This window comes from Galeopterus variegatus, unplaced genomic scaffold (genome assembly GCF_000696425.1).
Source record: "Galeopterus variegatus unplaced genomic scaffold, G_variegatus-3.0.2 Scaffold10061, whole genome shotgun sequence".
Lineage (NCBI taxonomy): Eukaryota > Metazoa > Chordata > Mammalia > Dermoptera > Cynocephalidae > Galeopterus > Galeopterus variegatus.
The window spans coordinates 25,198-43,633 of record NW_007736172.1 but is presented as its reverse complement, the minus strand read 5'-3'; the positions used below and the strand labels follow the sequence as shown (position 1 = coordinate 43,633).

Genomic DNA, 18,436 nt, shown 5'->3' with positions numbered 1-18,436 from the left:
TCCAATTTCCTATCATTTGGGTATCCGATTAATATTTATAGTTTTGTTTCTTGACTATGTACCTAATGAGATTACAAAATTCAAGAACACAAATAGATTTAAAGTTGAAAATACTTGGACTGCAGGAACTTGAGTGCTAGATTTAGTGTACTTTAGATTCTAAAATGTAGAGCAGAATGAGGGGAAATTTGGCAGCCACTATAGGCAATAAAAGGTAAATTGATCCTAAAGCACATTGTAGAGACATTAAGTCATCCAGTTAAAATTAAATTAAGCTATTTTTTTCCTTTTTGCTAATATCTATAAACAAACTAATTAAAATAGTCACATCAAAGACAGGAAAACTAAATGTTCGCTTTAATAATTTCTCGTTATACAAAATTGCAAATATTACCTGGTATTCACCTGGTTGGGAAGAAGACAGGCTACCAAACTGTTTTTTCTCACCAAATAAATAAAATAAAATGAATATTGCTTTTTACAACTAAGAACACCAAGAACAGATAACTTTATTTATACTAGGACAAGTTAAGAATGTTACACTTTAGAAATTAGAATTTTGATTAACACAAATTTTCACTATCAAATTTGAAATCTTTATTTACTTAGAATTATATATAGTTGATTGTAATCTCTAACTTTGTAATATTTCAATAATATTATAACTTCCTCTGAAAATTTTCTCAATATTTTCATTATACTGTCAAACTTAACCAGCTACATAATTTTTTAAAAATCTTGCCTTTATTATTATTACTACTTTCCTCTTTCTATCCTACAATTCCCTCAGTAATTTTGTGTGGTTCTAAACTCTTGGCACTCTCTGATGTGAAGAATTGGACATGGAATACAAAAGGTCTCCAGATAGATCTAGGTACAACCAACATCCTGGTAACAGAGAAGTTGCTCTGTTGTATACATTTTCTCCTCACATACAGCATCAATAAAACAGATAAATACTGAAATTATACCAGCTAGGGAAAGGTGAAGACACACTATATTCTAAGGTAAAAAGAAATAGGAACTTTCACCCACTGGATTTGTTTAGATAATGATATACAAACTTAAAAAATTCATTGATCTATTCAAAAGAATAAAGGAAAAATAAATATTAGCTGTGGCATTTTTGTCTTTGAGCAGCTCTCTCTCCTCTTAAATGGTGCGTTTATTTAAAATCTAATGGAATATTCTCTGTAAAGCCTCCCTTTATATTTAAAATTTGGTAATTAACCATTAAAAATAATATCAGAAAGAATTTTTACATTCCAATAAAATGCCTCTGTGAATTTTGTTTTAATCACTAATTTGGCTTATTTCAACCAGTTTATTTTGAAATCTAGATTTCTTTCTTTATTATGCTAGAAATCTTAGAAAATACTCCTTAACATTAATGATATTAACAGACTAGTCTAATCTAAGACCTCAGATTAGATCTGGAAGTAATTAAAAACAAGTTTGTTGATACTTTTTAAATATATTTGCTACTTAGTGAGAGAATAATAAGGAAAATTAGACNGCTCTCTCTCCTCTTAAATGGTGCGTTTATTTAAAATCTAATGGAATATTCTCTGTAAAGCCTCCCTTTATATTTAAAATTTGGTAATTAACCATTAAAAATAATATCAGAAAGAATTTTTACATTCCAATAAAATGCCTCTGTGAATTTTGTTTTAATCACTAATTTGGCTTATTTCAACCAGTTTATTTTGAAATCTAGATTTCTTTCTTTATTATGCTAGAAATCTTAGAAAATACTCCTTAACATTAATGATATTAACAGACTAGTCTAATCTAAGACCTCAGATTAGATCTGGAAGTAATTAAAAACAAGTTTGTTGATACTTTTTAAATATATTTGCTACTTAGTGAGAGAATAATAAGGAAAATTAGATTGATATTAACAGACTAGTCTAATCTAAGACCTCAGATTAGATCTGGAAGTAATTAAAAACAAATTTGTTGAAACTTTTTAAATATATTTGCTACTTAGTGAGAGAATAATAAGGAAAATTAGACTATCTATTATCTTTAAAGGAAATTAAAAATGATTTTATGTACCTGTATATGTGTAATTTATATGCACTTTTTTCTTTGCTTTCCATTTCCTTAGCTTTATATATATATATATATATATATATATGTTAATTCTCTTAGGACATTTTGGGTTATATGTCTGGAAACTTCAACCATCCAGAAAAAAGGAAAGTCGGAAAATAATGAAAAAAATGTGCTGAAAGAATTCACATAAAAGTTTTGGAGACTTGAAAATGGGAACAACAGACACTTAAAAAGTTATTGAACCAGAAAAAAAAGTTCTTCCTGGCAGTTACTTATATAGCAATATGCTGATAACTGTTGGATAAAAATAAAGGCATCCAGACATTATTATAGAGCTTTCCTACATGAAATCCATCTTCTAATTCAAAGGTAAAAAAGAGCCTTATTTATTTATTTTTTTCTGTTTTCAACATTAGAAAACAAAAACAAAATTATCAATCGTAAAAGAAAATCTTAAAAGTAAATTTAGTTAAATTATTCAGTTCAAGTATGTTCTTAGGAATTTCTTCACATTTACTGCTATATGTATATGACGGTGCTTCAAAAAGTTTCTGGAAAAATAAAATTAAAAGATGAAGTGACTCTTTCCATGAACTATTTGAAGACCCCTCATACACACATACATACAGAAGATGTGTGTGTAATCTGTGTATTGACATATAGTTTCAAAAATAATTTATGTCAATATGAATTTCATTGTTGTCCCTTTTATATAGGTTTAAAAAACAAAAGACAAAACAGATATCCAAGCAGTGGAAAATATTAAAATGATAAAAGCCAGAGGAGCCTCTTACAGAGGAGTTAATTAAATATCTAAGTAGTTTCTGTATATTAGCAATCCAAGAGGTATCAAGTTAAATGCTCAGATTCTGGGAATTGAACTGGAGATTAAGAAAGGGGAGAAATTCTTGTTTAAATTCTTCCTTTTGCATAATTGAATCCATGTTTTTAATAACTCATCTCTCATGCAATCAAGATGTCTTCTGGTAGAATTTGAATCAAGTCTGTCTGCCTTTAAAAATCTCATGAATTAATAAAACTAAACAAACATAGAGACTTTTTATGATTCTTCCTTTATTCATTTATTCTAACTTTATTATATGAAGTCATTTAGAAAAACGTTAGAAAGTAAAAGTAGAAAGATAAAGTGAAGCCAAAAAAACCTATACACAGGACTTTGAATTCAACACACTGAGCAACAAAGAGTCATTAAAGGCTCTCAAACTGAAGAGGAATTGAAGAAAACATTATGCAAAAGTTAGTTTTATTATTTTAACCTACTTTTCCTTCCTGAGTTTAAACCCAACTACAGAGCATGCAATGGGTCTAGAATAATCTATAGATAAGGTTTTACATTATTGTATATTATTGTATGCACACAAAACATAATAAGTTAGTGTCAGAACATAAAATCATTTTTTTAGTAAATATAATTATCTTGTTCATTACATTCTGTATAAATTCTCAGATATGTCATTGTTAACATAATTACTAGATACTGACAAAATACAATAAGCCTTGAGCTGGTACTGATTGATGACCAAAGAAAAGAAAGAAAGAAAAAAATGATGTTTTCTAGATATCTTGTGAATACCATAGTATTCACTAATTATCTGTTCTATTATCTAATATGTTTATCCAGTGAATCCTAAAGAGTGTCAGAAATGACAGTAGTCTGGGATAAAAAAACAAGTTCATAAGAATTTCCACTGAGCCATTGTTCTACTATGAATTTTGTTTTCTCTCTCTCAATTACTGGCATCAGTCCAAATCAATACTAATTCAAATCCAAAGGTAAAGAGACTTCATCCAGTCACTTAAACGAGAAAACACAGAATAATATTTGATTATCCTCTCCATGAAGATCTACTGATTCTTCTTCAGAAAGAATTTTCAAATCTGAGCACCACCCTCTCAAGACCTCTTCTGAATGTTTCCTCTGCCGCTTCCTTAGTGAGGCTGTTCTTTCACTCACCAAGACTATTGCAATATTTTTCCAGTGGACCTCCATCTCTAACGAGTCATCCCAGCTGGCTACAATCAGTTCTCTACATTGCTTTACAACGATATAATCTTATAATTCTTGTGCCCCAAAACTGTCAATAGAATTTGAATACCAATTGAACACAGACCCAATTCCTTAAAGTACTTCTACCATTTCCTACACTATAAAGAAATGCTTTTCTACCTTCACTCTAATTATGTTTATGAAAACACTTCACATTGTTCTGTCATATATTTTTCATTTACCACTGTAACACTGTTGATTTTGTCATAGATTGGCAATAGTATATGGCAACGACAGATATTTGGAAATCACTGCATTAGACTACTAACCATTCCCTGAACACAGACTGATTGATAATATTATAACTCATACACTTGTATTGATTATTAAAATTGCTGAGAATTCAGGCAACTGTGTCAGCAGAGGTCCCGGCAGTAAGGGGACATTCAGTAGGGATTTTGAAGATAATAGAGCAATATATACACAAGTATGGTCAGGGGTAAGGGAATCAATAAGTATGTTAGGGCATCCAGGGACTAGCAACATCAGGAAGTAGCTAGGGCTGCAGAAAGTAATATATGTTTCCTCAAGCTCAGGGAAGCCTTTTAGAACTTCTAGAGTAAGGAACCGGAATCCTGACACCTTAGCAGAGAGCAGAGGAAGAAAAAAACGTACAGCTCTCTCCTCTAGTCCTCCTGATTGCTTGCTAATGTCTCTCATTGATCAATTCATCAGAAAACTAGAGGGCAAGGGAACAAGGCTGAAAAAGTCAGTATGGATCAGGCTACTCTTTGGCACAGAGCGTGGAAGAGAAAGAAGAAATTGGATGGGGTGACGTGGGAAGGACAAATGGAGAATAACTAGCCAACTAACTTTCTTGCAGACCTCTCTACAGAAAGTTAAGGCAGGCTAATTTGAATCAAAATGTCCTTTCTTTTGCCCCCTTTTGTTAGCTAATTGTGTTAAAATGCCTTTGTTAGAGCAGTGCTTTCCAACCTTTATCACATCACAGCACAAGGCAGTTGACCAAAGAGAATTTGGAAGGAATATATATAAAATGCTTGGTGAAAAAAAAATTTTTTTTGCATTTTCTTTGTATAATAGTATGAATAGAGGTGATTTTAAATGTTAAATTTATGTAAAAATTCCCAACATTTAAAACACCAAATTTTTTTAAGAGAAAAAGTAAGCTTGCTTTATGAATGCTTTTTTTTTTTTTTTAATATTGGTCTTTATGTTTGAAATGGTCAGTTGCAATTCCCGATCAAGACTTTTAAACAAAATTATCTTCATATTTTTGAGTCACCATTGTCTAGAAACACTGCTGATAAAATAGGTACAACCGTCTTTTGGATGGCTTTACAAGAAATCAAATTATATTTAAATAAAAGCTCTTCTTTTTTTTTCCTTATAAAGGCAACATAATGTTAAACATTGCTATGATGATGCAAATCCAAACAAAATTTTTCATATCACGTATTTCAAAGTGTTGATGAAGCTCTAAATTTTAGAATATGGATGCATTGTTAGAGCAGTCTTTCTGCTGCTAGCTTTAGGCCACTTAAAGTCACACCCACTGCATCTAGAAAGGAGTGTCTCAAATTTGTGAAAACAGAGATTTGGAGCCATCATCTAGACCCGTGCTGACAAGGAGATCCCCCATCCTTTCATCCCTCCTCCACCACCTTCCTCTGAATTTACTAGGTTCTGCCCTGTCCTTGGACATCTGGAACTCTTCCACTGACTTCATGGTCCCCTTGTCCATGATGGGTTGCAATGTGTACTCACTCTAGCCACTGAATAGATGTCCAGGGGAGAGTGCACAGCCAAAGAAGGACCACAGGATGGATTATCAGACCTTTCTCCATCTCAGTAATGACTCTAGCTTTCCAGACCTCACTCACATGCTCCAAAGCCAAAGGGGATCAACATCTCAGGCATACACTTATGACCCTTTCTGCTGTACACTGACGGGGAAGCTCAGGACCTGGAGAAATATTTGTTTAGTTATAGTCTATTACAGTCTTTCTGAAAACAATTCAAAAGGTAGGAAAGCTAAAACTTAGAGTGTTTTCCCTTATTAATATTCAATATTTTTAAGATTTGGTATGGTTTTTTTACAGTCTGATCAGAGACTAGTTGTAATATCATAGGATATGAGACTGGAAACCTAATTATAGATTCCCCTTTACATGCCTAAAGTCCTATATCCATTATAGTTCATTTGATGATTTTCCCCTTTTGTAAGGGAAATGAATAAAGAAATTGTAATTTTACAAAAGTAAATCCCACTAGGATATATATTCCTCTTTCTCAGAAAGGTAGTTTGCATTGTCACACAAAAAAGGCAAACATAATGTTTTCAAAGTCTCTATAAGAAATCTCCATAAAAAATTTTTACAAGCTTGCTATTTATTGTTGCTACTAAAAAATATAGAGGCACCTATTCTTATCCTTGACTTGAATGAGGTAATGAAGTTGAGATAAGGTGCAAATCGCTGCCCATAACATTTGCCCTAAGAGCAATTGTAAAAAAGTCAAAACACTTTTCTCATATGAAACAGATTTCTGGATGAGGGAAAACCCTCTAGGTCTGCCCAGCTTGAAGATGTGGAGTCCAGTTCTACTTGTTCACATGGAAAAATATTATTTTATTAAGGAGAAGGCTGAAATTAGAGTGGTAGTATGTGAATATGATATTGTTCAGAGTAGAATAAAGGGATATTAGAATAATTTGCTTTCTTTGGTCTCTCAGTTGCATAGTGTCCCATAATTTCTTGCATATCTTAAAATAATCCAAAAAAATCAGATGTAACCTTGCAAATAGAATCAGCTTAATTTTTCAAGTCTTTTTTAAAAGTTTTATTTTTCTAATTAACCCATAATAATTGTATGTATTTATAGGATACAATATAATGTTTCCATACATGTACAGACTGTGTAATGATCATATAAGGGTAATTAGCAAACCTATCACTTCGAACATTTATCATTTATTTGTGATGAGAACATTCAAAATCCTAGCTTCCAGCTATTTTGAAATATACAATACATTATTCTTAACTACAGTTAAGAACCCTACTGTTCAATAGAACACCAGAACTTATTCCTCCCTGATATTCCATTAGACAAGATTGTATTAGAAACCTTTCAGGACCAACAGTAAATGTTGCAGCAGCTAGCTGTATCTTTGATAAAATTTCCTCCACCGCTGCCTCTAATGATGTTGGTGGTTGCTCTTTTATATTGGGAAGGAGTAGAATTGTGAGAAAACATGGGAAGATGTATACCTTGGAAGCTTATATAATAGTAATAAAAACAATAATAACCAATGTTTATTGAGTATTTTTATGTACCATACATTGTTCTAAAGGGCTTGTATTAGTTGGGTGCATTTAGCTGAAAGTAACAGAAAATAAAACTGGCAAAAAAAAACAGTTGGGAATATATAGGGTTACATTATGCTAAACAAGTTTAGTTTAAGTGATGTCAATCTACATTTTTATGTACCATACATTGTTCTAAAGGGCTTGTATTAGTTGGGTGCATTTAGCTGAAAGCAACAGAAAATAAAACTGGCAAAAAAAAAGCAGTTGGGAATATATAGGGTTACATTATGCTAAACAAGTTTAGTTTAAGTGATGTCAATCTACTCTTTCTTTGTGATTCTGAGATTGGCTTGGCTTCTAGGAAGGATATGTCTGTAGAAGGTGTTTGTTCTTCACATACATATATAATAATATCAAGAGGAAGAGAGAAACTGTCTAGTAAGCATGTGTGATATTCAGCTTGTACACTCACATAGTCTTTTATGGCTATTTATTTATATTAGTCAATGTTTATCTACTGACTCTGAAATAAAAAAGTAAGAAAAGTAAGAACAAATTTCTGTCATTAGGGAATGGTATACATTGATAGGCTTAAGGCTGGGTTCCTAAATTAATTACTTAATTAAGAGAGGGGTAGATTAACATGATTGGCTCAAAATTACCAGGTCCCACACATTGAGCTGAGCTGGGTTCAGTATCCCAGATTGCATGGTCATCATGCAATAGGGGTGGGGGTGGTAGAATGGATATTAAAAGACAGTCAATATCCACTCTGGCATTTAACATTTATTATCTCATTTAATCCTCACCAGAGCCCTGTGAGATAGGTTCTTTGTGAAAGCTATTTTTTTGATCCTTAGTTGTTTATGTTGCTTAGCTCCCATGGTTTGAATGACATCTTCTTTTAATAAAACCTCTTGAAATTTGGCCTTCCATTCTGTCTTAATTTACTGTATCCCAGGAATTTAGGGATCATGACCAAGGGGTGGGAGATTGGTCCTGGTATTCATAGAACACACTATACACCTCCATGCCTTCATATGTTCTCCCTTATGTTACTTCTCTTACTTGGATTTTCGTTCATCCCACGATTGTTCAAACACTTTGAGGTCTAAACCAAGTATGAGTCCTTTGTAGAGCCTTCCCAAAACTCTCCTGCCAGTTTACATACGGTCTTTCATAGCATCATTCTCCCATTTTTTAAAATCTGATTCGCATTAAAGTTAAGTATATTCATGCCCCTCCCCCCCCGCCTCAAGAATGTAGGTTTCTTGATGTGAAGGACCTTTTTGTAATTATCTTCCAATCCTTAGTACTTTATTTTAGTAGGAGCTTAATACAGGCTCATAAGTGGAACACTGAGAAGCTCCAAACCCTAGGCTTTTTTTTCTACTAGAGGCAAAAATTTCATAGACATTGTGTTTATTTAATAAAAATTGGCTATTCTAAAATATGCAGAAATTTACACATAATGATTCTTAAGTAAGGATTTAAAATAAAGTCAAATTTTAAATAGACAAGTAGAAAGGTCTGAAGCTGGAGAAGTTTTTTTAAATTAATTAATTTATTATTATTATTATTTTACATTCTAAGATGTTGTTGCAGAGCAGTTAGGGAGGAGGGAGAGAGGGGAAGGAGGGGGAGGGCATGGTCGAGGCCCGTGGCACCCCCCCTTACTGTGGCAGGGGAGCCCAGCACAGGGTGCTTCCAGCAGCGGCTGGGTTGTGGCTGGGCTGGATGTAGATTTCACGGAGGTGTGGCTGAAGCCCTCTGCCCCACCCCACCCTGGCTCAGGAGCCTGGGGGACTTCCGGCAGTGGCTCTGTGGTCACTGCTGGGTTGGATATGGACACTGGGGGGTGTGTGGCTATGCCCTTTGCACCCCCTACCACTACTTGGCATCCCAGGGGGCTTCTGATCCTTCTAGGTTTTATAGGTGTTCTTGGTGGTATTAGACCTTTACTGGTTAATATCAAAACTTTGTCTTGGTTCTATGGGTTTTTGTTTTTTTCTTTAAATTCTATGTTGGATTATTCACTATCGTCACCACTTAACCTCTGCACTGGAACTAATTTGTCCTTCGCTTAGTTCTAAAATGGGGGAACTTCATGTAGGGAGCAGCAGTTCAGCCCTGTGGTTGAGCTAGATTGCTGCTTTACAACTGATTATCTGGAGAAGGCTTTTTGTGAAGCTCAGGTTCTAATTGCTGACCTTGTAAGCACTTCCAGGTCGTGTGAGGTCCAATACACCCGGGTTATGTGGAAACTCTGGTCTGGGCCTAACTCTATTCAGCAAACTGCACCCCCTGCAGATCTATACTCCTGACCACTCTTCACTGAATGGGCCTGTGCTGACTGGAGGGCAGATCAGCTGTCCATGCTGTGCCCCAATATTCCCCCAGTTGGCCCATCTCCCCCACCCTCCAAGCACTTCCCATAGGGTGGGCCATGCTCTGGTTCCTTGTGATGACTCACTGGCCTCTGAGTGGCTCATTTTTTCAGTCGTCTGTGGCCCCTCGATCCTGTGTGGGTCCACAAGAACCCTGTTAGTGGTCTTGCTGGCCTGGGGGCCACCAAGGCCCTCTTCGCCCCTGCGGCCTCCGAGCAACTTCATACAAAGGGCACAGCAGCGTCTTTTGCCCGCTCTTGTTCCATGTGTTTACCAGGACCAGTTTTGAAGTGGCTGGGGCTCGAAAGAGTCAGAGTGGTCCTTTCTTTCTCTCGTCACTTTTCCTGCTTTCATGAACTCCATAGGTCTTTCTTCCTCTTCCCCTGAGCTCTAGCAGTCAAAAACTTTGTCTTGGTTCTATGGGTTTTTGTTTTTTTCTTTAAATTCTATGTTGGATTATTCACTATCGTCACCACTTAACCTCTGCACTGGAACTAATTTGTCCTTCACTTAGTTCTCAAATGGGGGAACTTCATGTAGGGAGCAGCAGTTCAGCCCTGTGGTTGAGCTAGATTGCTGCTTTACAACTGATTATCTGGAGAAGGCTTTTTGTGAAGCTCAGGTTCTAATTGCTGACCTTGTAAGCACTTCCAGGTCGTGTGAGGTCCAATACACCTGGGTTATGTGGAAACTCTGGTCTGGGCCTAAGTCTATTCAGCAAACTGCACCCCCTGCAGATCTATACTCCTGACCACTCTTCACTGAATGGGCCTGTGCTGACTGGAGGGCAGATCAGCTGTCCATGCTGTGCCCCAATATTCCCCCAGTTGGCCCATCTCCCCCACCCTCCAAGCACTTCCCATAGGGTGGGCCATGCTCTGGTTCCTTGTGATGACTCACTGGCCTCTGAGTGGCTCATTTTTTCAGTCGTCTGTGGCCCCTCGATCCTGTGTGGGTCCACAAGAACCCTGTTAGTGGTCTTGCTGGCCTGGGGGCCACCAAGGCCCTCTTCGCCCCTGCGGCCTCCGAGCAACTTCATACAAAGGGCACAGCAGCGTCTTTTGCCAGCTCTTGTTCCATGTGTTTACCAGGACCAGTTTTGAAGTGGCTGGGGCTCGAAAGAGTCAGAGTGGTCCTTTCTTTCTCTCGTCACTTTTCCTGCTTTCATGAACTCCATAGGTCTTTCTTCCTCTTCCCCTGAGCTCTAGCAGTCACAGCTTGGCAGTCATTGCTTTTTAATAGTTGTAAATTGGTTGATTGTGGGAGAGGGTGACACTGGGGACCATCTATTCTCCTATCCTCTGAAGATGGGGAAGTTATCTGCACAATTCTTGCCATATACTCTTACCGCCACCCTGAACCAAAGCTGTTTTGGACTTTTTCCCCCCTCCTTGAATGGGTCTGGTTCTCAGCTCAGGTACCTGCAAAAAAATTTTAATGGTTCCATGGCCATGAAGGCATCCCTCAACACTCATCTTTGAGCTTTCAGTTGAATATCGGTTTCTTAAACTGGCCTCTCCTTATCACCTAAGGTTTGGTGACCTTACGCCATATCCTCCTACCACATTTAAAGCTATTAGTTAATGCCTCTCAAATTTTAGATGAACTTCTACACCAGGAAAAGGACTGCATTTACTTTATTTACCACTAAATTCGTAGCACCTCACTCTATATGACATATAAGTGTCACTAAAAGAATAAATTAGTGATGCCTGCACATTTGGTAAAGGTAGGCTGCACATTTGGCTCTAAGTTTTTAGTAGCCAAGACAAAGAATTTTAAAACTTATGGAAAGCTTAGGGTAAAATAAAATACTTCAGGACCAAATAAGAGTTTGGGCTAACTGATCAAAAGCAAGTAATAAGACCGAATTAAGAGCTTGAGCACCACTGTTTTATTTATTTCTTAAAAGGTGTGGGAATGCTCCTGCTGTTCATTCAGTTTATTTTTTGTTTCAATTAATCTGATAATGAAAGAACAATGTGAAAGCCCAGAATTTAGCATAATGCCTGGCATTAATCAACAGGAAGTCAGTACATTTTTCTCCAATTGAATTGATTTTAAAATCTCATTTAATACCGTTTCCTCACATGTAACAGTGTGTCTCTGGCGTTACCTACTTAGGATAAACCTGAACATAGATCCTCCTTTTAGGTAAAGCACAGAAAATGTTAACCTAGGGATATTTCCGAAGCGAAAGGACGCACAGCAGGCGGAGCTGCTGCTGGAGCGTCTTCAGGAGGTGGGCGAGGCCCAAGCGGAGGGCCCCAGCAGGTTTCTCAGCAGCCTGTGGGAGCGCCTGCCTCAGAACAACTTCCTGAAGGTGACAGCCGTGGCGCTCCTGCAGCCGCCGTCTTCTCCCCGGCTCCAGGAAGAGGACTTGCAACTGGGTAGCCCCAGAACATCCGGAGAGGGTAGTCAAGAGCTACTCCATTGGCTTCTGGGGAAGTCGGAAATCATGGCTGCTTTTTGCCGCAATCTCCCTCCCCAGCTTTTAACTTTGGTGGCACGCCGCCACCCAGCGCTCTCTCGTGTCTATCTGAGTCTGTTGACAGACTGGGGTCGACATCTGCACTATGACCTTCAGAAAGGCATTTGGGTTGGAGCTGAGGCCCAAGATGTGCCCTGGGAAGAGTTGTACGATAAGTTTCAAAGCCTCTGTCAGGCCCCTTCACCTCTGAAAGATGAAGTTATAACTGCCCTGGAGTCCTGTAAGGCGCAGGATGGAGATTTCGAAGTCCCTGGTCTTAGCATCTGGACAGACCTGTTGTTAGCTCTTCGAAGTGGTGCATGATGCTGCATTTAGGAAAAGACAAGTTTTAAGACTCAGTCCAGGCCCCAGTTCTCTATGGGCAATGTTCTGCTATTAATTATTTGAATATGTAATTTACAAAATGAAAATATCAGTGTTCTCACCAAATCTGTACCTTCATGTGTCCAAAGTATAGTTATTTTAGGTGCTAATTTTGAGTGGTTTATTATACAATTATAAATAAGCAAAGGTATTGACTTATAGTGCTATGGGTTTTCTGGTTAGAGGAAGTGACATACTAGATGTGTTCTACTTAAAGCCATGGAATTAGCAATAGTTTGCTTTTTAAAGGCCCCTTTCTGGGAATGATGAAAACAATGTACATTCCAAAGAAAAAGCAGCTTTAAAGTGATAAACACCACACCCTTTTCTATCAGTCCGGTTTTTTTTTTTTTTTTAAGTCTCTGTCCCCTCCCCCCGCCATTAGTGAAGAGTTTTCTTTAACCAGCCACATGTGGTGATGTCAGAATTGTTGGTTTGAAAAGCTAACTAGCCTATTCTGAGTTTAAACCTTGGACTTTGTCCCTGTTAACCTAGTGTTTTAATCAACTAACCAGCCTCCACATGCATTAAAATTGTGTTATTTAGAAAATTTCTCATTTCTGTAAATTATTAAGCTCTGAAAGTGAAAGACCACATAGTCTGTTATTGTAAAGCATTGACTCACAGACAAAAACAATGTTTAAAGCATAGTAAGTGCAAATATATGCCTTTGGAATTAACATTACATGGTAAAAGAATCTAACTTCTGAATTAGAATTCCAATGTTTTAATATTGCGTCTGCTATTAACTAGGTTAGAATATTTGTTTAGAGACAGTTTAGAATATTTGTTTTGTGTGTAGGAACCTAATTTTGTTAATTTATATGGTGTTTCACAACTGACAGAATGTTTCAATAGTAAATACACTTTTCTATATAATTTTGAGTAAACACTAGCAAATTCTTAATCTCTGTCATTTGATTCCTTTTTCTAGCTCTAATCCATGTAGACCATCTTTTAGATTGCAATTGCCATTAATGCAAGAATAAAGGCAATACCTTCTGTCAGTTACATGACAGTCTTTTTTCAAAAAACAGCCCAGTGAGGAGTTCTACCTCAGCAAGTCCTAACATTGGCTTTAATTTTAGAAAATAACAGTTTGTGTCCTTATTTTCCTGTATCTGCCACTACATTTCACACTGTGATTTAAGATGAAATGATGAACACATATTGTACACAGGTATTGATACTCAACTTTGTACCCCACAGATATATATGTAATCAATTGTGTTTCAAAAAAATAAGATTAAATGATGAAGACTGATAGACTTAAGAACATTTTAAAGTCAGTTTTTATACTTACCATTCATTAAGCTCATATTTTATTTTAGGCTCCATGATGTGTTTGCTACATGCATAATCTTATTTAATCTTTGCACTGAGACTGTATTCTTATGACTATAAACTAAGAGAGATTATGTAAAATGCCCAAGGACACAAAGAAAAGCAACATGAGAGTAGAAGCCATATCTAGTATTTTTTATTTTGTTTCTGAAAGCCTAGCACAGTGTCTGGCATGTGATAGGTACTCCTAACGTTTGAATAAATGAAACTAGCATTAGAACCTTAATCTGTATACTTTCTCTTATCTTAAACAAGATGAAGGACTTGAAAAGATGCTATAGAATATAGTAATCTTATTCCTCTAGGAATCTATGTATAGGATGGGAGAAAAAGTGAGAGGAAGACTATATAAGTTTGAAAATATTTGATATTTAATAACTTTATTTGATAACTTTATAAAATCTAGAAAGGTTTATTTTGTGTTTTTTTTTTTGAAAGGTTTTTTTTTTTTTTTTTTTTTTTTTTTTTTTTTTTTCTTTCTGTTTTTCCTGTCAATGAGGGAGCAGTATTGAAGTCTCCCACTATGATCTAACTTCAGGAAATTTTATCAATTATTGTTTCATGTATTTTGAGCAATTTTATGACCTGTGTACAAATATAGCATTGTTATATAATCTTGAACTGAATTTTCGTTTGTAGTGACTGCCTTTCTGCTTTAAAGTATTTTTTTCTATTATCAATGTCCTTAATAATGTGATTGGACTTTTTTCTGCTATCCTACTTTGTATTTTCTATTTTTCTTAATTTCTCTATGTTTTATCTGTGCCCTTTATGATTGTCTAAATATTTGTTTGTTTATCTTATTCATTTCCTTCTCTACAAGTTCGGACATTATATTCTATACCTAAGCTTTTACTCTCAAAACTCTTTTACAATACTTAACTTAAAAATATCTAGAATTAGTCAATATCTTAACCACACTTCCTAACAATACAATGGCCCTTAGGGAACTTTGACGCTGATCTCTTATCTTCAGCTTCGCAGGTGAATATCCAGTGTTTTAGTTTTGTTTTCATAAGGAAAAATCCAACAAGTTGTATATTTTACTTAATATTTTATACAGGCCAGTGCATTTTTCCTACATGTTTAATAATGTCATTTCCCATGATTACATCTCACATATTTCTACTGGAATCATTTTACTGTTTTTTGTTTGTTTGTTTGTTTTTTGTTTTCTTAGAAATTCCATTACGGAAGAATTTCTCTTGGTGGAAAACTGTTTCAGTTTTTATCTACAAATATTTTTGCCTTGTCATTGTTGGAAGGTAGTTTTCCTGTATACATGATTCTAGGTTAACATTAAAGATATTTACTCTTTTCTAGTTTCCAGAAAGCTGTTGTCAATCTACTTGTAGTTCTTTTGTAAGTGATCTCTTTTTTCTGGTTTCTTGTAGCATAGTCCCTCTTTAAGTATCTGCAGTCACTACAGTATATCTAACTGTAAATTTCTCTGTTTTTCTTGCTTGCCATGTCTTGTGTTTCATTTATCTGTAGATTTGTGTTATTCTCTGTTCTGGAAAATTCCCAGCCATTTTTTCCCCCCATTGTTTCCTTTCCTCCACTTTTCTAATCTCTTCTGTGACTCTGATCAGGCCTATATTAGATCTTCTCATAGTACTCTTATATCCTGTAACTCTGGGTTGCTGTGGAAACCGCTGTTATCTCCCAGAATCTATTTTCCCATGTTCATTTTACGAATAATATTCTATCTCCAAGTTTTTTTTTTTTTTTTTTTTTTCAAAAAGATGACCGGTAAGGAGATCTTAACCCTTGACCTGGTGTTTTCAGCACCACGCTCTCCCAAGTGAGCCAACCAGCCATCCCTATACAGGGATCTGAACCCGTGGCCTTGGTGTTAGCACCACACTCTCCCAAGTCAGCCACAGGCTGGCCCTTATCCCCAGGTGTTAGCTGGAAGTGGCCACTCAGCTAGAGAGTAAATTCTCCAATTTCTCCTGCAGTTAAGTGTGGCCATCTTGCTAGGTTTTAGCTACTTTTATCTAGACAGAAGTGATATGTGCTTTTAATGCTTTGTTTCTCTCTTTTAATAGGTTAGAAAGTCAATGTGCTTCTAGTGAGCTACCTTGAATCATATGGCTGAGGACAACTGGAACAATTGCTATAGGCCAAAAAATGAAGTCACATGTTTACGGTGGCAGAAGAGAGCAAACCTACCTAGTTTGTCCTGTTGTGTGGGAGAGAAATACACTTCTCTCTTATCCAAATCACTCTTTGAGATATCTTTGCCACATTAACATTGCCTATAGTCCTATGTAATATTGGTGTAGTCTTGGTACTTCTGTCTGATCTATCTGGTGTTTAAAATCATTGAGTTTTAAATTATAGCAATATATATATATTTTTCCTAAAAATTTTATTTGGCTATTTTTTTCCTTCCCAAATCTGCCTGGTTATTTTTCATAATCTTGTATTACCAGCTTATTTTTGGTGATTCCATTTTTATTTTTTAACATTTTTACTTATAGTCTTATTAATCATTTCAAAGCCCCAAAATTCCCAGGATACTTACCTAAACCCTGGGGATTCTCTCATGGTGTTTTATTTCTTTATATGTTTTATATTTTATTGTAAGTTCACATATATTTGATTTTAATCTGAAAACCTGAGAGTCTAAATAAGTATTCTTTCCCCATGAGGGCATTTTCAATTGCTTGTGCCGGAAGTAGGGAACCCCCTAACCTCAGGCCATTTTGGCAGGATTCCTGGCTTAATGTAAGAATTTTGGCTTGTGTTTCTTTACCTTATGGCTTGCTCAAAGCATATTTTTCAAGTCTTTTTTGCAGACTACTCACATCTCCATATTTTGCCGATACCTGTCTCTATAGCTAGATATAGATATATAGTTATATTAAGGGGTGGCTTGGAAATTTCTTTTATTTTCTGAAATCCCAATAAATCTTTAGAACTATGTTTTATTAGGCCGAGCCTGTGGCACACTCGGGAGAGTGCGGGGCTGGGAGCGCAGCGGTGCTCCCACCGCGGGTTCGGATCCTATATAGGGATGGCCAGTGTGCTCACTGGCTGAGCGCGGTGCAAGTGACACCAAGCCAAGGGTTGCGATCCCCTTACCAGTCACAAAAAGAAAAAAAAAAAAAAGAAGTGTGTTTTATTGAGACTCTGTTTTGTTGCAGTTGGACCTTATGGAATATGTAGAGGATTCTTAAAGCAAATGAACTTCACAGGGTCTGCTTTTCCAAAGCCTTGCAGTTTCAAATATTGACCTTGCAGAGGACAGGAAATTTTCCTCAGGCTATAAAGTCTCTGGTGTAAGATAAAGATTTATGGCACAGCAAGGTTGCTGGATCAAAGACAGACAAGTTACTGATTGATATGTAAAGATACTGAGAAATTGCTGTAAGAAGGGAGTGTTTGCTAAGATCAAGCTTTTGTTGATAGGACCACTTAATTGCCTTAATGGAATATCATCTGACTTGTTTTTACTAAATGTTACCAGCTTCTATTGTTAAATTATAACCCCACCTATGTTCTCTTCCTGTAAGTTCCTGGTCTGGAAAATAAATGCAGGAAGAGAACCCCAATTTGTGGTTAATTTCCCAAAGAAGGGATGCCTTTTGCTTGAGGGTTCCAGGGAAGTTAACCACTTCAGGGATTCTCCCTGCTCAGAAGAGATGGGCTTTGAGTAATCCTTTGTGACTCCATCACCCAGGGGAAATGGGGTGACAAATCTATGGGGGGCAAAGCAACGGGAATATCCACCCACTGTTTTGCTAGAACTGGAAGACTTTACTTTCCCTTTAACCTAACTGACCTAACGTCTGCCCTCAACACTTCTCCAAAATAAGCTCACCCAGTCATCTCCATGATGTCAGATTCAAAGGACACTTTTTCTGGTATCCAGTTGACTTCTCAACAACATTAAAAACTGTTTCCCACTTTCTCCTGTTTGAAACTGGGCTTGAAATTCTATTCTGATAACTTATGTTTCTCCAGTCTATCCTGATTTCCTTCTACCTCTCAAGCTACTTTTTCTCTGGCTTTCTGACTCCTATCCTAATTAACCTTTAAGTATTCAAGATTTCTCAGTGCTTGATAAGTCTGCTTCCTCTTTTGTGTATATTCTCATCCCAAGTGATCTCATCCATTCCTATGACTTTAAGTGCTTCCTGTTTGCTGTGAATTGCATAATTTATAACTAGCCCAGAGCTCTCATCAGAGCTTCAGGACCAATATCCCCACTTGAGTGTCTCACAAGCCTTTCAAACCAAATATATCCAAAACAATTCTAAATCTCCATAGAAGTCTGCTTATCCTCATGTATTTCTCAGTAAATACCCCAAAACCTGGAAATTATCTTTGAATTAGTCTCTCCTAAGCCCCACATTTATTCCATTAATATAATTTCTCCTTTTCTCTGTTTCCACTCATCACCCTGATACTCATACAGGCAGGGTGGCCATAAATTTTGCTTGCTCAG

At 36.3% G+C, this 18,436-nt stretch overlaps 1 protein-coding gene across 1 annotated transcript in view; it reads left to right on the top strand.

Moving 5' to 3' along the window:
- LOC103609765 (Fanconi anemia group F protein-like) overlaps positions 1-12,705 on the top strand; it is a 21,118-nt gene extending 8,413 nt beyond the window's left edge. Inside the window, exon 2 of the mRNA XM_008594053.1 lies at positions 11,943-12,705. Within this exon, the coding sequence (XP_008592275.1) occupies positions 11,943-12,576 (634 nt within the window). The 3' untranslated portion in view covers positions 12,577-12,705. The remainder of the gene's footprint in view (positions 1-11,942) is intronic.
- The last annotated feature ends 5,731 nt before the right edge of the window (positions 12,706-18,436 follow it).